Source organism: Salvelinus fontinalis, unplaced genomic scaffold (assembly GCF_029448725.1).
Source record: "Salvelinus fontinalis isolate EN_2023a unplaced genomic scaffold, ASM2944872v1 scaffold_0919, whole genome shotgun sequence".
NCBI lineage: Eukaryota > Metazoa > Chordata > Actinopteri > Salmoniformes > Salmonidae > Salvelinus > Salvelinus fontinalis.
In genome coordinates, this window is record NW_026601128.1 from 14,801 (window position 1) to 40,247 (window position 25,447).

General features: G+C 43.2%; 2 protein-coding genes across 3 annotated transcripts; both read right to left on the reverse strand.

The window, feature by feature from the left end:
* Positions 1-299: 299 nt before the first annotated feature.
* On the reverse strand, positions 300-1,785 carry ier2a (immediate early response 2a). Its single transcript, XM_055915411.1, has one exon. It carries the CDS (start codon positions 1,612-1,614, stop codon positions 1,045-1,047), a length of 570 nt encoding a protein of 189 aa, XP_055771386.1. The 5' UTR covers positions 1,615-1,785; the 3' UTR covers positions 300-1,044.
* A 1,986-nt stretch (positions 1,786-3,771) lies between these two features.
* Positions 3,772-22,690, reverse strand: LOC129847664 (nucleus accumbens-associated protein 1-like). Of its 2 annotated transcripts, none has more exons than XM_055915407.1 (8): positions 22,331-22,690; positions 15,226-15,373; positions 14,605-14,862; positions 10,559-11,141; positions 10,263-10,433; positions 8,715-8,820; positions 8,060-8,157; positions 3,772-7,864 (listed from the first exon to the last, which is right to left on the reverse strand). In XM_055915407.1, exons 2-8 carry the CDS (start codon positions 15,349-15,351, stop codon positions 7,572-7,574), a joined length of 1,635 nt encoding a protein of 544 aa, XP_055771382.1. In that variant the 5' UTR covers positions 15,352-15,373; positions 22,331-22,690; the 3' UTR covers positions 3,772-7,571. The 2 variants fall into 2 exon arrangements, with proteins under 2 accessions (XP_055771382.1, XP_055771383.1); XM_055915408.1 differs by lacking the exon at positions 22,331-22,690 and adding an exon at positions 21,158-21,983.
* Between the last annotated feature and the right edge of the window lie 2,757 nt (positions 22,691-25,447).

The following is a 25,447-nucleotide window of genomic DNA, read 5'->3' on the forward strand; positions in this document are numbered from 1 at the left end:
CACACCCACATCCGCCCAACCACTGGGTACAGATGTCAGTTCAACGTTAAGTTTTTATTTACGTTTGGATGAGTTGTCCACTAACGCGAATTCAATAAAAATGTGACTATGTCATCAGGATTTTAGTTAAACGTTGTGTGAAAAAAAATCCAATCTGTCTTCCACGTTAAAAGAGATTTTTAGGGGTTGAAATGAAGTGGAAACAACGTTGGCTCAACCAGTGTGTTCCCAGTGGGCACCCATGTCATGATGAATAGTTTCCACAAGGCTACAACAAGTTAAAAGGAAACGAGTCAAGGTTCAAGTTCATTATAAAACGTTTTAATAAATAAAACTGAGGTAGTGTCATTGGAATGGTTTGTTTCACAGTTTTGGTTATCAGTGTCGATACAATTCATTTTGGTTTGTATGGAAGAAAAGTTCCACAGTTTAACCAACTAACGTACAATTCCAAATTAACAAAATATACATGTGAATGTATCACACGGGTAGAACATTCAGAACATTTAATGGAACAATGTATTTAATAGGTCAAATGTTTGGATTACTGGGACCCACAACAGTGATTAATAGCAAATATTTGGTCTAGTATTTTCAGCACCATGGCGCACGTGTAGGCTATAAAAGTCCGTATAACCAGCACTATTCAGTCGGTTTAGGCATGTGCCGTGTATTGTATTTGGTCCTTTTCGACCAGGCCCAGCCCTAGAAATTATTAGACCAAACAATGTTTTTCCGTCTCCCTCTTTTGGCGCACAGCCAGCGGGGAAAGTCACCGTGGGAGAACAGGAACTCTTTTACGGTAACGATCAGTCACCTCTCACAAAACAAGCTCCAAGTTTCGGAGAAATCTCCACTGAGCCCGGGACAGCCCCGTTTCCAACATCAGAGACCACAGCATTTTATAGTGTCTGAACGCATATGCGGCCTCCTCTCTCTCTACCCGGCTCATAACCGGATAGTGTTGCCCATGGCGCATTCCTCCTGCTCGGTCACAAAATTGTATTTATGAACCCAAATCAAAGCAAACTCTTCATTGTCCCTTCAAAACGCTGCAATAACTCTTAAAATGGGCACCGATGAGGCCAAGGAGTCCCCACTGACACGGTAGCAGTTCACAGAGCTCCGTATGACGTTATTTCTCCCTTGCTCCATTTTCGCTTTCTTGCAGGGGAGGAAGTCGGGCTCCGCGGCCACCTTGCCCCGTCTCTTCCTGGCGTTACCGTCAGGCCTCGACGGGCCCCGGTTCTCCTTGTCTTCCCTACTTGCTGTTACACTGCAGTGTAGCGGGTGTGAGCTCGTTTCGTCCTCGGAGGATGAGGCACTCTCCTGGGGCTGGGGGGTCACGGGTAGTCCAGACAGAGTCGAGGAAACCTCCCTCTCCAAAGGGTCTCCAGTTGTTTCCTCCATCGGCGACTCTTGCTGGACCGGCTCTGCTGCTGTCGTGGTTTCACAACTGGCCTGCGATGCGTGGTAGATATCCCGGGCGGACTGCATTACGAGCGTGAGCAGCAGGCTCCGGTGGAGACGGTGTCCCCCGCGCTGGGCGCGCGAGCTGTATAGTTTGCCTAGAGCGTGGACCATAATCCTCTTGGCCTCAGCGCTGACCTCCATGTTGTTGCTTATTATTGATCTTAAGACGTTTAAAGACTCGTAAATTTGATTGCCACAACTTTGGACCTTCCTTTACCATTAGGGCCTAGATTCTCCAAACTTCACACAAACACAGACATGAACGTGCCTGTACAACCCGCTTTATTATAACTTCGCTGACGTCAGTGGCTCGCTGTCATCTGAGAGGTGTAACTTCTTCCATGAGCTCCTCCTATGCCAAAAGCCCCACAAGAGCTGCGGATAACGTGTAGTAGCCTCCTACACTATATTTAGACTACTATTTATGACTCGACACATGTGTAGGTTGTGTTAGGCTGTGTTTATTTGTTCCACATTTGTTTGCATATTTGTGTAATTTGAACAACCGAATATGAATGCAAATCTGACTACTGTCAACAGGTCATAATACACTGTATACTAGGCTAATGAAAAAACAGAAACTGAGAAACCAATTAAATTCATAAAATATCGGTGACATTTAGTTGTTGCATTGTCTTACTATCACTAGGCTAATTGTGTGTGTGTGTGTGTGTGTGTGTGTGTGTTTGGCATCTATTATTAAGTTGAAGGGAATTGCATTTAGTTTTCTTATGTAAGTGGATTGCTGCTTTCTTGAACATGTCTCTCTTGCAAAATAGATTAGCCTATAGGCTAATTAAAGGTTAAATAAAACATTTTCATTTGAGACTGTTCCAATTTTTTTAATGAATCCTTTGAACAAAAATGAAATGGCTAAAAGGCTAACAGCCATGCCTCAATAGCCTTATATTTAGCTTCTGGTATCAGGTCAAGACCACCAAAACCATTATTAAATGATTTCTTCTGGGAAAAGCTGTGTTGATAAATGACTCTTGACTCTTCATGTTGTTGGAGGTCCGTGGGGCGACGCACAATTGGCATAGCGTCGTCCGGGTTAGGGAGAGTTTGGCCAGTAAGGATATCCTTGTCTCAGTATGTAAAATGTAATATGTAATATGTAAAAAATGTAAAATGTAATAAAATGTATGCACTCTACTGTAAGTCGCTCTGGATAAGAGCGTCTGCTAAATGACTAAAATGTAAATGTAAATGTTGTTCTTGCTTCACATTACTATAACATTAGTCCCACGGGGGCTGTTTTTCAGAGGGGTTATCAACAGATGCCCATATAAAGTACATCCGACGGGTAACCGAGGCGCGTGCGCTGCAGTAGAAAACCCGTGACGCGCCTAGGAGACCCTTGCTTCCATTGGCCATATAAAGTGCGAACCATTAGGGATTGCGTCAGAACACATCTCCTTATTTGGTGTTGTCAAGACTGTGCGCTCTCTTTCCCTGAGCCCAAATATGGGCATCGGGAGCGTGCTTAATCCAGTGGCGGCGCGTTTGGGGTCAACTCACTCATCTATTTTGGGATGCACATCTGGCAGCAAAGATGCCGCTGGAAATCTGACATTGATGAAAGGCGCAAGCAAGCCATGGTGCTCAGTGCTAATCAAACTATCAGTCAACTGTCTCTGGATTGGCAAAGAAAACTTTCTCCCTCAGCAAGCTTTCATTAATTTCACAACTTGTTCTCAACTGGCCTACCTGGTTAAATAAAGGTACATTTTGTATTTTTTTGCATTACTTTTACATGGTTTCTTCAAGACCTAATACTTTATATTCCATGAAAGGTAAACCAAACACTATGTGAAATATAATGGTGCAGTTTCATATATGTTCATCCATGACAATGACAGAGCTATGCCTTGTTCTATTAATACAGAAAGACAGGTTCAGATTGTGTTATTGTAATTTAGAGACTTTCTTTTGTATTCCATCAATCCAAAAATCACACCTCTAGTATTTCCTGTCCTATCCTCCATCTGGACTCTTTGGTTCAATATGTCCCTGTCCAATATAAGTTGTGTGCATCATTTCTAAGTCAAGGTCCAAATGGAGCCAAGAAGCATTCATTTGATGAGCTGTGATTTGATTCACTTACTATGCATTCCCTTGCCCACATTCCATTTGGTGCTCTCACTTTAAATTGCCCATCTTCATTATTGCCAAAATCCCCACAAAAGTGAACAGACCTTTGATAATGTCTAATTACAGCAGGTAGCAAACCTATAATTTACAAGTCAATCTTGTCAGTGGTACAAATATTCAGAAAAAAAGGAGCAAGGCCACAAATCATTTGTTACAAACCTTTTATTAAGATAGTTTTTTTTAATCCATGTTGACATTTATCTTAATGATTTTTCTTTACAGTAGTTAATGTGCAATTACCTTGAATAATATTGGGTCACAGTTAAGGGGTTTCACAAAGTTATTGGCACTTGGAAAACAATGAGAACAGAATGAGCACTGGCGCTACAGGGTCACAGAGGGCAAGGAGCAGGGGCAGAGACATTGGGGACGCTACTGCACTGATTTCAATAAGCGGTTTGTGGGTATATACCTCATGCTGAGAGTGCACGACTAACAATCCAACTTCTTTAGTGCCTCTATGTATAATATACAGTATATCTATACATATATTCATATTTATATATGTATATGTGAAAAAAGGTCCTTCTCCAAGCCTATATACGCCTTTGTTTGTCCATCTTCTTGAGATGTGTGTGTTGGGGGAGGAGGGACATCTACCTGTAGGGATGTAGGATGAATCAGCTTGAACTGTCCTGTCTCACACAAACAAACATTCCTTTCTGTTCCTTTAGTCTTGTGCTTCAGAGCTGAGAGAAGTAACCCTCTCCAAAACACAAAACTGAACTTTGATCACTTAGTAACCAACTCAGTCATTGACTATAGTCTGTGGGGGAAATACTGTCATCTGGTGGTGGCTCCAGGCAGTGCACTGGTCTGCAGTACCACATGTGAACAGCAGGTGGTAAACAAAGAGTGGATCTGACAGTGTCCATAATATCATGGGATTTGTTCAGCAGGGTGAAATCAGAGCCTGGTGTACAGGTTCAATAACAGGTGCAAAGTTTGTAATTCAGACCTCTATAGCTCCACACACCCACTACTACCCACCCACCTCCCCAAAAATGATTCCCCCCAATAGACAAGAGACAGTACAGTGCCCTAGTCTTCCAATCACCCCCCCCCCCCCCCCTGGAAGAACCTCTCATGGAACCCTCATCACAAACAATGAAAAAAATATACAGTTCTCTGTCTAGCTCTCGGTGCTCTGTCTAGCTCTTGTACAGTTATCTTTCTTTCCTTTTCAATTTTTTCTTCAGGAAGAAGTTGGTAAATCATTCACCACCTTCAATTAGTAGCATTTCTTTAAGGTCTTTACAGTACACGTTTCTTTAAAGAAAAAATAAAATACAAGAAAAAACATTTAAAAAATGTATATTTTTTTCTGTACAACATTCTGATGGACAGTCTGCAGCCACGACACCTCTTCCCTAAACATGACCCCACCTCCCTCCCTTCAGTCACACCAACTCAGTAGCACATTAGGCCAGTACTTTAAGACCAAAGCAACCATCATCCTCCTCTGACCTGTAGGCCAAATGCATGCTGGGAGCTCACACACACACCAGTCTACATGATGTCTCGACAACACGCGAGACCAAGTAAAAAAAATAACAAAAAATATATAAAAAACGGTCCTCTTTCATCGCTTCCACACTTTTACACAATCACCCTACATAGGAAAACGCTAGACGAGCGTAGAAAGAAAATCAGCTCAACGGTCCCAATATTTACAACAGGAGTCATCCCAGTGCATCCCACATCCACAGATATGAGACGCAGGCTATGTTCCAATACTCTCTAAATGCACCCTTCCCTGAAGTACTTACATCAAGGAAAGGGGGAAGGATGCAGCTTAAAAATATTTGAACAAGGCCATGCCTTTGCATGACCCTTGGGTTGATTCTCCACACAACCCATCAAAACCCCTTATCAAAGGTGCAGGAAACATGGGTTCACCCCATATAAAAAGGTGCTTCACCTCCCCTTTAACATGTCCATTTTGGATTTACCAAGTGTGAGAGAGAGTTAAACAGTAATCGGGACAGAAATATTATGCATAGAGTGGACCTGCTTCTCAGCCGTATGGATAAAAGTGAATTGTGTCCGCTCTATACCTCACTTTTCTATCTGAAGGTGTCTCACATCTTTTGGATTGCAAAGGTGTATGGAAGATGGTGTAGGTCATTGTTCACAAAGACAAGTGTCCCAGCAGAGAGTCTTAAACCAATCCAAAACACTACCAGGTGGAGGACATACACACACGTAAAAGCACACACACTCACACACGCACATCCACCTAAAGCGCACTCACACACATCAATCGCACAGGAACAAATATACTTTTCAGTCACATTCGAGGAATGAACACAAATGCTTGTTCTCACACATATATGAGACTGTTTAAAACATATCAACATACTCCACCAGAATGCCAATCCCCTTGACCTCACCCCATCTCTCTTTGGGACACGTGTGTGTGTGTGTGTTACAACTCTGTCTCAAGCTGAACGACCTGCCACCTTTTAAAGCCCATTCTACTCCCTCCTCCCAACATCAACATAAGCAGGACCCACCCCTGCATATCCATGTCGATTAAAAAAGGCACATTCCATTATTCCAAATGTTTTCCGGTCCTTGAATCACCACCTCATGATGTGTAATGATGTCAGTAGTCTGCTTCGGAGCACGTCACTAACCAACAGAGGAGGGGTTAGCTAGCTAGCACAATAGTTGCAGCAGTCAACCAGTTGATTCAAGCTGTGCATTTTTAACATTTTTAGCCGTGATTTTCGAGTGAGCAGTATAGCTAGCATAGTAACGTTGCTAGCTCGCTAGCAAGCATAACATAGTCAGTCATCGTTGTCAACAGCCACATAGGTAGGCTTCCTTGACAATTTCCATAGAGAAAAAGGACAAGAATAAGATAAGCTATATTGGATTGCCGCAGGTAGAAAGTGCCCAGTTCTGTCTTAAAAACAGATATTTTTCAGTTCAATAGTTTGTCAAAACAAAAAACTCAAAAGGCCCTACGTTAAGACTTTTCCGACCACTTGATCAATACCATATTTTTATGCAAAAATAGCACTTTTATTTATTTGCTTTTAAATCTTATTTTTCGGAGCAGGACTTTCTTTGCAAAAACAGCTGTTCAAAATACAATAAAACAACAGAGATTTAAAACCAATCCCTCTCTTTCTCTCTGTACACACCCACGGTTGTATAAATACATATTCAAAAAAATATGACCGTCTTTTTCTGTTCCCCTTGGATTTCTTTACAATTATGGTACAACCTGTAGTCCTCATCTCTGGATCCATGTTACAAACAGAGAAAGGAGCTGTGATCATAACAGCTACAAGAGAGACAGTACATTAAAACCGAGGGTATAATCCTTTTGTTCTGGTCACAGAAGGGTGTGGGGTTGGAGGACTGGTGGGGTAGGGGTCTTTCTATCGCTCTCTCTCTCCCCTTTTCTCTCATTCTAGAGAGAAACTACAGTCTCTCTCATATCCATAGAGTAGTTATCTTTCTGTCGGTTTGTTTTTCCTCAAGAGGTTGGGATACAATCGTTCAGACTGACATTGTGCAATGCTGCTGACATCTACATTCAAAACCAGGGGAATGTGTTTTGATATGGAGAGGCAGGAATTTGGTTAAAAAAACTAAAAATGTAAATAAATAAAAATACTGCAATCCCACAAACCCATCACCCTTTCTCTACCCCCATACTAATATACAGCAGAAACCATATTAGAAGTAACGATTGCTTGGACTTTCGCTTTCAAAATTAAAGCATAACTTCCTGGTTAACATCCTGGTAACAACCCCTGTTTCCCCTAGCAACGTTTCAGAGTCACATATAGGAGGATCAAAAGGCCAAAGGGTCAGGGGGATGGGCCACACCACCAGAGGAGAAGAAAGAGGGGAGTACAGGGAAATATAGGTATTCATCATCATCATCATCGTTGTCTTCTAAACACTTCTGTACTCCACCTCCCCATCTAAAACAAAGTGCCTCCGTCGCTGCCCACCCCCTGCAGCGACTCGCCGGACGAGCCGCCTGTCTCGGCGCCCTCCAGGGAGTTGGGTTCAAAGCCTGGCTCCGCCCCTAGGGCGTCAGCCTCCATCTTGGCGTCAGGGAGGAATGCGGAGTACGCGTCTCCCTCGGCCATGAGCAGCTTCAGCTTGGGGATCCAGCTCTTGCGGACGACGCGGCGGGCGTTGGTGCACATGTCCGCCGCGATGGCGTTCATCTCGCTCTCCTTGAAGCTCGTGGCGAAGTTCTGGCTGTAGACTGATGGAGGAGAGAGAGAGAGAGAGAGAGAGAGAGAGGGGAGGAAGGAATGAGGGAGGGAGGGAAGGAGGGGAATAGAGAGAATAAGAGAGAAAAGAGGAAAAGACCAGAGAGTTAGGATTGATGAGTCCAATCATAAATCAGCCGTCCATTTGTACTAACAAAAAGGCACTTGTGTTTAAGTGAAACACTCACATTTGACTGCGTGCAACACTCTGTTGTCCAGGGGCTTGCGGCTGGGGTCGTTAGTGGAGGAGCGGATTCCTGTTCCACAGCTGTTAGCCAGAGTATTCCTGACAGGGAGAGAGTATCATGATACCTTTAGAAACATACAGACATCAACTGTTAACACACACACACACACACACTGGCAGGCAGGCACACACGACACGTCAGACGTATAAACACACACACTTGTCAGACGTATAAACACACACGTCAGACGAATAAACACACACAGACACGTCAGATGTATAAACACACACACTTGTCAGACGTATAAACACACACACACGTCAGACGTATAAACACACACACACGTCAGACGTATAAACACACACACACGTCAGACGTATAAACACACACACACACGTCAGACGAATAAACACACACACATGTCAGATGTATAAACACACACACACGTCAGACGAATAAACACACACACACGTCAGATGTATAAACACACACACGTCAGACGTATAAACACACACACACGTCAGACGAATAAACACACACAGACACGTCAGATGTATAAACACACACACGTCAGACGTATAAACACACACACACGTCAGATGAATAAACACACACAGACACGTCAGATGTGTGAGAGAGAAAGAGACACACTAACCTGTCGAAGAAGGCAGCCAGCAGCCTCCTGAGCAACACCTTGTGTCTGGTCCCTGCACTCACATGACAGTTCATCAGCTGGGCTCGAGATATGAACACACATGTACCTGCAGACACACACACACGCACAGACATTAGTGAGAATCAACAAAAACACAGAACAGTGTTACGATGGACTACTCCAGACACTACCCCTATTGAATATATACACACACAAGCCTGGATATACCCCCCATACACACCATCCGTAAAACATACACACAATATGAAAGAAAAACACACACACTGAAACATAGACACAAACACACACATCCTGGGTCTGACTCGGCATAAAAACAAGCAGCACGCCAAACAAATGGGAATACTTGACTGTAGTCCACATGTCCTAGAGTGTACTGTCAGTCTACAAGGTGGCAGTGGAACGTAACATAGACATGCTCCCAGAGAGGCCTTGACGTGGCTAATATTAACCACACTGACACATGCCTCATCTCTTATTTACAGTTATCTCACAGTGTACTGCAGAACCAGGCCACATCCCATTTCACTAGTCATGTAAGGACCACTCTCAGTGTACTGCAGAACCAGGCCACATCCCATTTCACTAGTCATGTAAGGACCACTACTACAGTAGAGTATACAGTGTGTGTATAGTGAACACTAAGAGTACCAGACATGATGAACACCTTCTGAATATGGAGTTGCAACCCCCCTTTCACCCTCAGAACAGCCTCAATTAGTCGGGGCATGGACTCTACAAGAGGTCAAAAGTGTTCCACAGGTACGGTGGCCCATGTTGACTCCAATGCTTCTCACAGTTGAGTCAAGTTGGATGGTGGACCATTCTCGATGGAGACAGGAAACTGTTGAGCATGAAAAACCCAGCAGCGTTGCAGTTCTTGACACAAACCAGTGCGCCTGGCACCTACTACCATACCCTGTTCAAAGGCACTTAAATATTTTGTCTTGCCCATTCACGCTCTGAATGGCACCCGATCTATGTCTCAAGGCTTAAAAATACTTGTTTAACCCGTATCCACCCCTTCATCTACACTGATTGAAGTGGATTTAACAAGTGACATCAATAAGAAACCATAGCTTTCACCTGGATTCACCTGGTCAGCGTGTGATGGAAAGAGCAGGTGTTCTTAATGTTTTGTCCACTCAGGGTATAAGTCGTGTACTAAAGAGCAGGTGTTCTTAATGTTTTGTCCACTCAGGGTATAAGTTGTGTACTATCTTCAGTTGAACACTCTGTTGTTGCAGAGAAAAGGCAAACTAGTGTATTCAGGGTTAAAAAAGGCTTCCATTTGAACATTTCAGACTTGATTCGCCTTAACGAAAAATCTATCAACCCCTACAACATGTCCATTCATTATAATCCTCATAATAATTCACATTTCCTGTTGCTGCAGGATTAGTTTCCTGCTGTTCAAATTAAGATAGCACATCTTTAACAGGGCCACATTTCACTTCGGTCCCTAGACCCTTCTGTGACCGTTCTCCTACTCCAGTTCTGAAATGACAGAATGGATCCACACACACTGACCTGAGACAAGCTCAAGTTTCTCTGCGGGGTCCCCCTCCTCGTACAGTTTGGGGTGGCAGCGGTTGCCTATCTGTGTGATGAGCTCAGCGGGGAGAGACGACAGGTCCTGGCGACCCCGCATACGACCCCGGGTCTCTGAGTGGTCTGGCAGGGCCTCCACACGCTCACCAGCTACCAGAAGGAGAAAGACATGTGTTAGATCTGACCTTTGTATTATTATATATACACACACAGACACACACACACACACACGCACACAAACACACGCACACACACACACACACACGCGTCGGTACCTGCGGCGCCCACGTTGAGCATGCTGTACATGGTATACATGTTACAGATCTGCCTGTACTGCTCCTCCGTCTGCTCCTCCGTCACCTCCTCCTCTTCCTCCTCGTCATGGTAACTGATAGGCGAGTCACTGGTGTAGGCGCTCATCGTGCCCGGGCTGGCGCCCTCCGATGCCACGTTGCCCATGGAGACCACACTCCCGTTGGACCCGCTGCCGTGACCCCCGACCCCTGATCCTATCCCCGCCCCGCTCTGGATGGCACTCCCTCGCACGGACTCCTGGGAAAAGCGGGCGGCCTTCCTGGACCCGCCTCCACCTGAGCCCCCTCCACCCCCGTCTCGGCTGCTGCTGCCCTCCCACAAGCGCTTGGCCACAGGGGTGCACACCACCGAATAGGGCGAGGCTTCTGATTGGTTGCCCTGCTGCTCTGTCTTCACCCGCGACACGAGGGGGAGGGGGGTAAGGCAGGAGGCGGGGCGACTGCCAGTCCCCGCGGCAACGGTTTGAGTGACGGGGCTCTGGGGTTCAGAGGTCGGAGCCTCCTCGGCCTGCAGGCCCTGGGAGTCACAGCTGGGCGAGGAAACCTGGAGGAGGAATATGGAGAAAATACATTTATCAATAGTTTATTATGGAAATATAAATATACTGTATATGCAAATACTTGCAATGATTGTGATAAGTGGTTGTTTACACATCTCAGTTGAGTGTACTGTCGCTCTGGAAACGCCTGGTAGAATTCTGCAAAATGTATCAGAGTTTCTGAACATGTGGTGCCGGACACTTGATCAGCAAAACATTTTAATTTACCGGACATTTGAGAAATTTACCGGACACATTTGCATTTGGTGCATAGCGTGATTAGGGTGTCCATCCACGGTGCTAAGAATGACAGCAATCACATTTAGAATATGGTCATTCATATTAACAGAACATGCAAGTCGAGGATGCAACGATGTGCGGTCCTTCTGATGTGCACTTCAAACACATTTACTTTTCCTCAGCCAACAAGATGAGTAACCCACAGCAAAATCACTAGCCTATGTCAATCTACTATAGTTTAGGCTGCCTATTCTATTGGTCAGCTTGTTGAGAATAAATAGACTATTCCGAACAGACTCTGGGACAGTTGTGGGCCGATAGAGCGAATGCAGTAGAAGCCAAGGTAAGTTGCTAGCTAGCATTAAACTTATCTTATAAAAAACAATCAATCAATCATAATCACTAGTTAACTACACATGGTTGATGATATTACTAGTTTATCTAGCGTGTCCTGCGTTGCATATAATCGATGCGGTGCGTATCGTTGCTCCAATGTGTACCTAACCACGAACATCAATGCCGTTCTTTAAAATCAATACACAGAAGTATACATTTTTAAACCTGCATATTTAGCTAAAAGAAATCCAGGTTAGCAGGCAATATTAACCAGGTGAAATTGTGTCACTTCTCTTGTGTTCATTGCACGCAGAGTCAGTGTTTATGCAACAGTTTGGGCCACCTAATTTGCCAGAATTTTACGTAATTATGACATAACATTGAAGGTTGTGCAATGTAACAGGAATATTTAGACTTATGGATGCCACCCGTTAGATAAATACGGAACGGTTCCGTATTTCACTGAAAGAATAAATGTTTTGTTTTTGAGATGATAGTTTCCGGATTCGACCATATTAATGACCTAAGGCTCGTATTTCTGTGTGTTATTATGTTATAACTAAGTCTATGATTTGATAGAGCAGTCTGACTGAGCGGTGGTAGGCAGCAGCATGCTCGTAAGCATTCATTCAAACAGCACTTTCCTGCGTTTTGCCAGAAGCTCTTCGCTGTGCTTCAAGCCTATCAACTCCCGAGATTAGGCTGGTGTAACCAATGTGAAATAGCTAGCTAGTTAGCGGGGTGCGCGCTAATAGCGTTTCAAACGTCACTCGCTCTGAGCCTTCTAGTAGTTGTTCCCCCTTGCTCTGCATGGGTAACGCTGCTTCGAGGGTGGCTGTTGTCGTTGTGTTCCTGGTTCGAGCCCAGGTAGGAGCGAGGAGAGGGATGGAAGCTATACTGTTACACTGGCAATACTAAAGTGCCTATAAGAACATCCAACAGTCAAAGGTTAATGAAATACAAATGGTATAGAGAGAAATAGTCCTATAATTCCTATAATAACTACAACCTAAAACTTCTTACCTGGGAATATTGAAGACTCATGTTCAAAGGAACCACCAGCTTTCATATGTTCTCATGTTCTGAGCAAGGAACTTAAACGTTAGCTTTCTTACATGGCACATATTGCACTTTTACTTTCTTCTCCAACACTTTGTTTTTGCAATATTTAAACCAAATTGAACATGTTTCATTATTTATTTGAGGCTAAATTGGCTTTATCGATGTATTATATTAAGTTAAAATAAGTGTTCTTTCAGTATTGTTGTAATTGTCATTATTACAAATAAATAAAAATAAAAATCGTCCGATTAATCGGTAACGGCTTTTTTTGGTCCTCCAATAATCGGTATCGTCGTTGAATAATCATAATCGGTTGACATCTAATCAAAAAGGGCACTACACATGCGAGCGGTTTCATGTAACAGATGAAAATATCAGTTAGAAATTTAGAACGAGAGGAGATCTAATAGGCTATTTTGAAGCAACGTAAGACATGCCTCAATGTGTATGAAAACGTTAAGGTTTCAAACAATGAAGTATATGTTTTCAAAATGCATACTGCCTCCAGCTCATTGCAAAGTGGTGTGTGACGCACTGATGAAGCCTGCCGACTGTTGCCGTTTGATGCAGATGCAGCGTTCAAAGCAACTGGGAAATCTCTGACTTCTGTGCGTTCAAAGCAACTGGGAAATCTCTGACTTCTGTGCGTTCAAAGCAACTGGGAAATCTCTGACTAAAGTACCACAGGACATTGCATGAATGTCAAAACTTAATTACAAAGCACCCACCACACAGGTAAAATACAAAGAATACACCATTGAGGTTAACTTAAAGCAACTGGGAAATCTCTGACTTCTGTGCGTTCAAGACAACTGGGAAATCTCTGACTTCTGTGCGTTCAAGACAACTGGGAACTGGGGAAAAAACAAGCTCTTACTGCGGAAAAAGTTTTGAACAGTCATCCAACTCGGAAATCCAACTTAGGAAATCAGGCCTCTTTCCAGAGCTCCGGCGTAATAATTTGACCTCGTATTTTAAGATACTGTACATACAAATATACTGTACACACGTACCAATTTACTTCTACTAAATTATGCAGATTACCCAATAGACCGATAAGCATGACCAGTCAAATGTATTTCCATTGACCGGTATTTCCATCAATAAATAGGCTAAAAAGCATTATTTCACAATGGGATGTTCTCTTCTCCCTAGCAGTTGGCTGACACAAATGTTATTGATCTGCATTTTTTTTTTTTTTTTACGGACAAAAGCAAGCTGTTACAGGCTAACAGAAACCCTGGAATGTATGTGTGTATTATTCTAAGACCTCTGAATAAAGAGCACAGCATAACGACACAACCTGTGGTCACTGTGTGTGATTGTGTTGCAGGACAAGCCTCCCCTTTGAAAGAGGCCTTCTATCCACCTCAACCTTAAAGGAAAACTCCACCCAAAAACAATACTTTGGTCAAATGTTTTGCAGCCGGTATCGGCAGGGTAGCCTACTGGTTAGAGCGTTGGGCTAGTAACCGAGAGGTTGCAAGTTCGAATCCCCGAGCTGACAAGGTAAAAATCTGTCGTTCTACCCCTGAACAAGGCTGTTAACCCACCGTTCCTAGGCCGTCATTGAAAATAAGAATTTGTTCTTAACTGACTTGCATAGTTAAATAAAGGTAAATAAAAATAACATGATGCAAAATGCATCATAAAGTCTGTATTTTGAAAGTTATATATCTTGAAAACTTGATTGCTGACATGCAAAACATTTTTGGACTATATCAACAATGTACTAATGAAACAAATACCAAAATATTGTTTTTGGGTGGAGTTTTCCTTTAAACATGCTTGGGTTGTTAAAAAGGCTATATAAAACCCATGTATTATTACCTTGAGGAAGAACTCTGTGCCCTTCTCCATGATCTGCTGGATCTGCAGGAAGCCTGCGGTGTACATGAGGAGGAACTGGTCTCCCACTGTCATGCTGAGGCGGCCTGTGTAGCAAAAGGCCAGGATCTGCTGGAAGCTCTGGGGCTGGACGGCCGGGGGGAGCTCCACCACTGTGGGGGTCTTGGAGCCGCTGCCTCCCCCAGTGCTGAACAGGTCCCGGAAGTAAGAGCTGCTAGCCGCAAGCACGGCACGGTGAGCCTGGAGGAGGAGGGAGGAGTAAGAAGATTCTATAGAATTATGAGTAATATAAGGAACGTTTCCTTTGTTTGAATGATACATTTATTTTAAAACTGTGTGGTTGATCTTTTGGGAGGTGCAAAATGTCATGATTCTGATCACTCAGATTCTGATTCAGTGATTAGATTTTCTGTTATTTTTCGAACATAAAAAAAATGTTGACCAATAATGGCAAGTTATGAAGGGCAACGGGATAATAAACTCATAAAAATCAAGCTGTTACCGCCGGGATAGACTGATAGATAAATAATTGGTCTTGCACATCAGAACACTAAATGTACATTATAGTACACAATCTATGCAATTCACACAGTAATATCCCACCTTGAAGGCGTGTCCCTTGACGACCACGGAGACATCACAGTAGAGCCCCTGGAGACGCTGCTCGTTCAGACACTCCAGGACGTTGTTGCCAAAGTTAGGAATCGCCATCTGAAGGGTCTGGGCCATGGTGCGCACACCACCACAGGGTCTGGAGGCAGAGATATCAGCAACATATTTTAAAAGAGCCAATTCAATCAGTTACCAATCTTCTGCATGAGGCTGACCCGTTTTTCGCCAACCTAATGAAGCAACAAACAGTAATGCCCTGTACTTAACCTATGTCATGGACTCCAACACCATTGGTAACTACATTGAACAAAAATATGTAAAGTGTTGGTCCCATATTTCATGAGCTGAAACAAAAAAATCCCAGGAATGTTCCATACTTACAAAAAGCTTATTTCTCTCAAACGTTGTGCATACTTTTTCTATGTCTCTTTTAGTGAGCATTTCTCCTTTGCCAAGATAATCCATTCACCTGACAGGTGTGGCATATCAAGAAGCTGATTTAACAGCAAGACCATTACACAGTTGCACCTTATACTGGGGACAATAAAAGGCCATTTAAAATGTGCTGTTTTGTCACATAACACAATGCCACAGATGTCTCAAGTTTGGATGGAGTGGGCAATTGGCATGTTGAATGCAGGAATGTCCACCAGAGATGTTGCCAGATAATTGTTAATTTCTCTACCATAAGCGGTATGGTAGAGAAATGAGAATTCAGAGAATTTAGCAGTACATCCAACCAGCCTTACAACCACAGACCACGTGTAACCATGCCAGCCCAAGACCTCCACATCTGGTTTCTTTACCTGCGGGATTGTCCGAGACCAGCCAGCCGGACAGCTGATGAAACTGAGGTGTGTAATAAAGACATTTTGTGGGGAAAAACTGATTGGCTGGGCCTGGCTCCCCAGTGGGTGGGCCAATGCCCTCCAAGGCCCACCCATGGTTGCACCCCTGCCCAGTCATGTGAAATCACTAGAATAGGGCCTAAATTTATTTATTTCAATTGACTGATTTCCTTATATAAACTGTAACTCAGTAAAATCTTTGAAATCCTATCAGCTCAACTCTGACCTGAACACTAGCGGACAGCACCCTCCAATGGACTAAACATGTTTAGTGATGATACCCATTTGGAAGCAACTGAAGTGAACCTAACGCTTTCATTTGTCATTCAGACAAAGTAAACCATTTTACAGTGTGTTTTGAGCAGAAAGGAGACCCTTAAAATACTATTTGAAAAAGCCTACTTATCCATATGTAGCAAATGTCAATGCCCCCACAAACACACACACCTTATTCTGAAAAGTGAAAGCATATCACTTCTATCTGCTATTTATATAGGCCTAAAACTGTCTCAAACCAACTCAGATGTTATCTGATTGTAAAATGTGTTTCCATCTGTGTAAATATCCTACTCCTATAGTACTAGAGTGTGGGTTTGAATTGCCCATAACCTATTCTCTCACACATACAACAACCTAAACGTGCAGTCCTCTAATATTTGATAGGCCGATGCTCAAAAGTCAACAGAAATTAAAGGTCTGTCATTCCTCTCGACAGCATCATATAGAATAGCGTTTGTGGATGAAGAGGAAGAGACAAAGACAATGAGCCACTCTGGACTATTAAGATGCACCCTTAAAAGGTTCAGTGTAAGCGCCTCCTCTCCCCTCCCACTATCTCTGAAGCTCAGCACAGACATCCACCTCAGCTAACCCCATAACAACCATAAACAGCACAGACATCCACCTCAGCTAACCCCATAACAACCATAAACAGCACAGACATCCACCTCAGCTAACCCCATAACAACCATAAACAGCACAGACATCCACCTCAGCTAACCCCATAACAACCATAAACAGCACAGACATCCACCTCAGCTAACCCCATAACAACCATAAACAGCACAGACATCCACCTCAGCTAACCCCATAACAACCATAAACAGCACAGACATCCACCTCAGCTAACCCCATAACAACCATAAACAGCACAGACATCCACCTCAGCTAACCCCATAACAACCATAAAACAGCACAGACATCCACCTCAGCTAACCCCATAACAACCATAAAACAGCACAGACATCCACCTCAGCTAACCCCATAACAACCATAAACAGCACAGACATCCACCTCAGCTAACCCCATAACAACCATAAAACAGCACAGACATCCACCTCAGCATAACAACCATAAAACAGCACAGACATCCACCTCAGCTAACCCCATAACAATCATAAACAGCACAGACATCCACCTCAGCTAACCCCATGACAACCATAAACAGCACAGACATCCACCTCAGCTAACCCCATAACAACCATAAACAGCACAGACAACAGAGAAGCAGTACTGTCACATCAACGTGTTATCATCTATGAATCAGTACCCAAAACAGAATTCCAGCTATCAGCTTGTAAGCACTGTCACATATAGCGGTTCCACTGCATGGTGCTGGCTTCACCAGCGTTGTTGGGGGTTTGATTACTGCACGGGCAGCGGGCCACCCATGCTGAATGTGTCACTGTCAACTAGTCACTTTTCATAAAAGCATCTGATTCGCTAACTGATGCTATAGGTCGACCGATTAATCGGAATGGCTGATTAATTAGGGCCGATTTCAAGTTTTCATAACAATCGGAAATCTGTAAAAAAAAAAAAAAAAAAAAAAAAAAAAAAATACACCTTTATTTAACTAGGCAAGTCAGTTAAGAACACATTCTTACTTTCAATGACGCCTAGGAACGGTGGGTTAACTGCCTTGTTCAGTTGCAGAACGACAGATTTTTACCTTGTCAGCTCAAGTATTCAATCTTGCAACCTTACGGTTAACTAGTCCAATGCTCTAACCACCTGCCTCACGAGGAGCCCGCCTGTTACGCGAATGCAGTAAGAAGCCAAGGTAAGTTGCTAGCTAGCATTAAACTTATCTTATAAAAAACAATCATAATCACTAGTTATAACTACACATGGTTGATGATATTACTAGTTTATCTAGCATGTCCTGCGTTGAATATAATCGTTGGACTGTCGTTGCTCCAACGTGTACCTAACCATAAACATCAATGCCTTTCTTAAAATCAATACAGAAGTAAATATTTTTACACCTGCATATTTAGCTAAAGGAAATCCAGGTTAGCAGGCAATATTAACCAGGTGAAATTGTGTCACTTCTCTTGTGTTCATTGCACGCAGAGTCAGGGTATATGCAAAATTTTGGGCCGCCTGGCTCGTTGCGAACTAATTTGCCAGAATTTTACGTAATTATGACATAACATTAAAGGTTGTGCAATGTAACAGGAATATTTAGACTTATGGATGCCACCCATTAGATAAAATACAGAACGGTTCCGTATTTCACTGAAAGAATAAATGTTTTGTTTTTGAGATGATAGTTTCCGGATTCGACCATATTAATGACCTAAGGCTCGTATTTCTGTGTGTTATTATGTTATAACTAAGTCTATGATTTGATAGAGCAGTCTGACTGAGCGATGGTGGGCACCAGCATGCTCGTAAGCATTCATTCAAACAGCACTTTCCTGCGTTTTGCCAGAAGCTCTGCTGTTTATGAATTCAAGCCTATCAACTCCCGAGATTAGGCTGGTGTAACCAATGTGAAATGGCTAGCTAGTTACCGGGGTGCGCGCTAATAGCGTATCAAACGTCACTCGCTCTGAGACTTGGAGTAGTTGTTCCCCTTGCTCTGCATGGGTAACGCTGCTTCGAGGGTGGCTGTTGTCGTTGTGTTCCTGGTTCGAGCCCAGGTAGCGGCGAGGAGAGGGGATGGAAGCTATACTGTTACACTGGCAATACTAAAGTGCCTATAAGAACATCCAACAGTCAAAGGTATATGAAATACAAATCGTATAGAGAGAAATAGTCCTATAATTCCTATAATAACTACAACCTAAAACTTCTTACCTGGGAATATTGAAGACTCATGTTAAAAGGAAGCACCAGCTTTCATATGTTCTCATGTTCTGAGCAAGGAACTTAAACGTTAGCTTTCTTACATGGCACATATTGCACTTTTACTTTCTTCTCCAACACTTTGTTTTTGCATTATTTAAACCAAATTGAACATGTTTCATTATTTATTTGAGGCTAAATTGGTTTTATTGATGTATTATATTAAGTTAAAATAAGCGTTCATTCAGTATTGTTGTAATTGTCATTATTACAAATGTAAAAAAAAATAAAAAAATAAAAATAAAAAAATAAAAAAAATTTAAAAAAAATCGGCTGATTAATCGGTATCGGCTTTTTTTGGTCCTCCAATAATCGGTATCGGCGTTGGAAAATCATAATCGGTCGACCTCTAGTATAGGCTATTATTGCATCCATTACACATGCATGTTCTAGCATGCATCTATGCACCTACACACGCAGTCACACGCAGCCAACCGCTTATAGACTACACACACACAAAAGCTGCCATTGACGGGGTGGATACTGTGGCAGCATTAACAGACAGACAGTTAGAATCTTCTCACCTAGTGAAACACTAGATTCACAAGAAGTCTGACTAACATATTAAAGGTGAAGTAAGCAGCCCAACATATAAGCCTTATTTTGGGATCCAGCCAGCCACACTGGTAAAATAAACACTGTCTTTGTCTCCATCCCTCTCTCTCATGCACTCTCGCAAAAACACAGATGCGCACACACACACACCAACGCAAACAAACACACACACATTCACACACACACTAAACAATACTGCCTGTTTACAGTTTGGCAGGACACACACACAGAATAGAATAAAGCCTGGGTGTGTTTGCGGAGTTTGCATTGAGAGAGCGACCAAGGAGGGTAGGAGAGGGGCCTGAACAAGGGCTGTGCCCAGCAAAGGGGTCATGTCAGGCACAGCAGCCAGGTTAGAGGGCAGAGGAGAAGTTCAGTTCACCCACTGCCTCACATCTCATACCGGGTAGTGGAGTCAGTCACAAAACTAGGTCACACAGTGTCAACATAAGAGCCAGTCTTTTCACAGGAGCCTCAAGAATGTTTTGCCAGCATTTAAAATGCAGACACAGCTTATGTGATGTTGTGATGGACAAAGGACCAACATATTTGTGATCTTATAGAAAGTAAAAATATTTTCCAGTTTATCCACACTCCTAGACTATAGTCTGAAAACACCAACTGCTAAATTAATTTAGATTGCCTTATAGATTATTAGAGAGGGTTACATGGGTGGTGGCCAGCAGCATACCACCCTGTATCCCACTGTTGGCTTGCCTCTGAGGCAAAGCAAGGTCCTGGTCTGTCCCTGGATGGGAGTAGGGGGCACTACTGCCTCTGGTCGAAGGAGATCCCAATGCCCCAGGGCATAGATTGGGGACATTGCCCTGTGTAGGGTGACATTTTTCAGATAGGACGTTAAGCAGGTGTCCTGACTCTCTGTGGTCACTAAAGATCCCATGGTGCTTATTGTAAGAGTATGTGTGTTATGTTAACCCCGGTGTCCTGGATACATTTCCAAACTGGTCCTAATCATCACCAGCTTTCAATTGGCACATTCATCCCCCCTCCTCTCCACTTCAACAATATCCAGGTCGTTGCTTTAAATTAGAACGTGTTCAGTAAATTTACCTGGTAAAATAAGGGTAAACAAAATAAGGTGCTGGCACAACTATTTTATAGGCATTTCCTGGTTTCAAAACCCATGTCTACTGTAAGGACATAGCTTGCCTGCTATAAATGTTGCCTACACACGATGCAACTATCAATTCAATGTTTACTTTTCTTCTTGGGCTACTGCTGACCATCATTGAAATACATTGTTCATCGTTTCAATGAATTCGAGTAGCATGCAAATTGATATAGGCATGCTCAAATTGATAATATCGAAAACTGTTCCCGAACCACATTCATTAAATACCAATTAAATTAAACAGTTCAAAGCAAACCTCTTAAGTGATAGCTAGCTGATACTAGCTACAAATTGTATCTCCCGTGAGTTGCGTTTTGACCAGGATGCAAGATCAAACCGCGGCGATAGTTGTCTCTGTGCGGAGGTGACCGCCGCGCCGTGTGCCAGTCTGCCCGCTCGGAGTGCTCCACTGGCACGGGCCGGGGGGCGACAGAGAATGGCAGTGAATGCAGCAACACGCGATCCAGGAGCGCCACGGCGTTTGCCAGCTGTCAAAAAAGTATACGGATATAATAACGAACTTTAATCAGTTTGAAAAGGTCGACATCTTTCGCTTTTAGTCCCGTCTTTCATTGCAATATACGCATCCCATCCGCAGGCCTATGAATCTGGTGCCTGTCAGGACTAGCTAAGCTAGCTAAACTAGCAAGCTAACATAGCACTGCTAAAATATTTTGGGTTCGCCCCAGCGCACCATCCACCTCATGCACTCAGACAACCGCACAGTATCCGCTGCTTCCGCGATTACCCACGAAATAAAAACAACCGATTGTCACAAACTGTATCGATGAGGTTGACAGTTGTCCCACGGTGTCAGCTATCGATTCCAAATCGTATTTATTTAAATATTTTTGGGATGGGGAAATGACTCCCACTGCTATACTCCATTTTACCGACATCAACAGGTCATCTCAGGACACGCAGCAGCTGAGGGCGAGCCAGACGGAACCAGTGCGCCACAGAACAGGGGGGTTCCAAGTCGGTAGACAAGACCTCTATTTAACCACTTCTCACCAATGTGATAGATGGCCAAAATATTTGTGTCTGAAACTTACAATTATTTTAATCGTTTAGCTCACGTAAATTCTTACAATTGACGGTACATAAAAATATTTGATCGTGCACTGTAAAAAGTTTTCGTTCATATGCCGAGGACAAAGTACCACAAAGGCATGTGGGGCTCGGAAGTCGCAAGCCGATGAGGTGTTTAAAGTTTGTGATGGTGCCATCCTCTTACCAACCCATCCCCCATCGCACACCTTTCCCAAAACAATAGTTTACCCCCACGAAACATTCCGAACCCATCTGATATCTGTCCCAAACCGCGGTGCCAACTAGGGACACCGGTCTAGCACCGGCGTCATCGCCCACCGCCCCTGCATCCTTGTACGACCCCAACAGACATCCTCATTCTCTAGCAGATACTCACCCCCTGGCTGGGAAACTGATGCAAAGCGTTTCAATGGAGGATTCGATAGCCCTCTCCCCGCACTCTCTTGCTACAGGCAGCCATTCGTTGTGAGCAATGGCGAGACGCCGATCGCAGAGCTATCGAGGGCGGAACAGTGTCCCAGGGGATTGCTGAGCTCGGAGTCACCGATCGCGCAGAACAGAAAGACAAGCATGACGCGCTCATCATTCAATCGCATGATCGTCTCAAGCACAGCCTCAATTTGGGGAGACCTATCCCACGGCGTGATGTGTTTGCGCATTGGCACAGCAGCGTGCAGAATCCGCCTCTCTCCCTTCTTCTCCCTGTGCTGTGTGTGAGATAGAAATGGGAAAGTAAGCTGTGTGTGTGCGTGCGCGTGTGTCTAGACTACATTCATTTAGGTGAACCCAGTGCGTGCAAAGAATAAATAATTATGCCTGCAAATAACGGGGAATCAAATAAAAACATATTTTGCTTAGAGAGAGATGGAGCCCTGTGTTCTACCATTGCATGGCTGAGTTGGACCTGCTTTATAGCCTATGTAGGCTATTTCATGGGGAATATAAAAAAAAATGTTGGTGGGAGGGTGTTCTTTGTATCGTTCGTCCCCAATAGTTGTATTGGCAGTCAATCATATTCAGGCTACCTACACAATAAAAAGGTCACTGGCTAACTCAGGAATGAAAATGAGTAGTGGCTACTCAAACATTTCCAACCGTCAGTAAAACTCAAATCATAAGTGGTGCTAAATCAGATGTCAATAAGATTTCATATCATTTCATGTTTTTGAGTACTGTTAACAAATATTAACTTACTGAGTAAATAACTTTATTTGTGTTCGGCTAATGTAAAGTTAATGATTATTTAATATCTTAAAGTCAATCGAACATTTATGAAATAAGTTAATCTTACTTGATTCTATTATGTTTTGCATCTTTACTTAAATGATAAGAGTCCGTCTGCCCTCTTTTAAGGTCCTAACTACTGAATAGTGTCTATTCCAGATGCCTAGGAGTCAAAATAAGAATACTGTTGAAAAAAGAAATACATGTCTTTACTTACAATAACAAAGTAGTTGTCAGACACGTTGATATTTGAGTAAAAACACTTGATTTATCTGTGTTGTGCTGATATAGAATTATGACGTTTTTGCAAGTTATGTTCTTTGTTGTTGAATTTAGGATACTTTTACACAATGTTGTATGCATGTTTGAAGAAAGGAAAGTATAGTAATGAAGGTAAATAATTAAGTAGAAGGGACCCTACATGTTTATGTTCAGTACAACAAATAATGTTCAAGTAACTTCAATTGTTATATTTCAGAATACATAATACAATTTAGTGTTAAAAAGTTAATAGAACACAAAGTATTAAGTATTTAGAACTTAAAAAGATAACAATATGGTTGGTGATGTCACTTTATTACTTTAAGTCTTGAACACTATAATACTTTGGGTTACTAGAATGGTTCTAGGCAATAGGTTTCCTCAAAAAAATGTAGTTAGCTGAACTAATTACTTTTTACAGTGTGGGACATATGCTTCAGCCTATACCAGCATTTCCCAAACGTGGTCCTTGGGACCCCAAGGGGTGCACGTTTTGGTTTTTGCTCAAACACTACACAGCTGATGCAAATGATCAAAGCTCGATGATTTGTTGATTATTGGAATCAGTTGTGTAGTGCAGTGCTAGGGCAAAAACCAAAACATGCACCCCTTTGGGTACCGAGGACAACGTTTGGGAAACCCTGGCCTATACTGTTACCTGTCATCTCCCCCAACATGATCAATAGAGCACTACAGACCTTATACAATGTAAATGCTTTTACTAATATGGAAGCAATCCGTATGAAGGGTATAATGTAAAAAATGATTCACAGCACCAGATATATCTCAGAGTGAGTTTGCCTCCATTTTCGCATACAGGCCTATGTATTGTCAGGCCTGTACTAACATACAGCTCCAAAACACATTTATATATGCATTCATACATGTTTGTATGTCTGCACACACATATACAGTATATATATATTCATCATTAGGTTCATGCATACATATTTTCATACACATATATGAGCATGGAAGCACACCCTGCAGATAGGCCTACAGTCATCATACATAAACTCAGCAAAAAAAGAAACGTCCTCTCACTGTCAACCGTGTTTATTTTCAGCAAACTTAACATGTGTAAATACTTGTATGAACATAACAAGATTCAACAACTGAGACAAAAACTGAACAAGTTCCACAGACATGTGACTAACAGCAATGGAATAATGTGTCCCTGAACAAAGGGGGGTCAAAATCAAAAGTTAAAGTCAGTATCTGGTGTGGCCACCAGCTGCATTAAGTACTGCAGTGCATCTCTTCCTCATGGACTGCACCAGATTTGCCAGTTCTTGCTGTGAGATGTTACTCCACTTTTCCACCAAGGCACCTGCAAGTTACCGAACATTTCTGGGGGGAATGGTCCTAGCCCTCACCCTCCGATCCAACAGGTCCCAGACGTGCTCAATGGGATTGAGATCCGGGCTCTTCGCTGGCCATGGCAGAACACTGACATTCCTGTCTTGTAGGAAATCACGCATAGAACGAGCAGTATGGCTGGTGGCATTGTCATGCTGGAGGGTCATGTCAGGATGAGCCTGCAGGAAGGGTACCACATGAGGGAGGAGGATGTCTTCCCTGTAATGCACAGCGTTGAGTTTGCCTGCAATGACAACAAGCTCAGTCCGATGATGCTGTGACACACCGCCCCAGACCATGATGGACCCTCCACCTCCAAATCGATCCCGCTCCAGAGTACAGGCCTCGGTGTAACTCTCATTCCTTCGGCGATAAATGCGAATCTGCCCAACACCCCATGTGAGACAAAACCGCGATTCAACAGTGAAGAGCACTTTCTGCCAGTCCTGTCTGGTCCAGCGACGGTGGGTTTGTGCCCGTAGACGACATTGTTGCCAGTGATGTCTGGTGAGGACCTGCCTTACAACAGGCCTACAAGCCCTCAGTCCAGCCTCTCTCAGCTTATTGCAGACAGTCTGAGCACTGATGGAGGGATTGTGTGTTCCTGGTGTAACTTGGGCAGTTGTTGTTGCCATCCTGTACCTGTCCC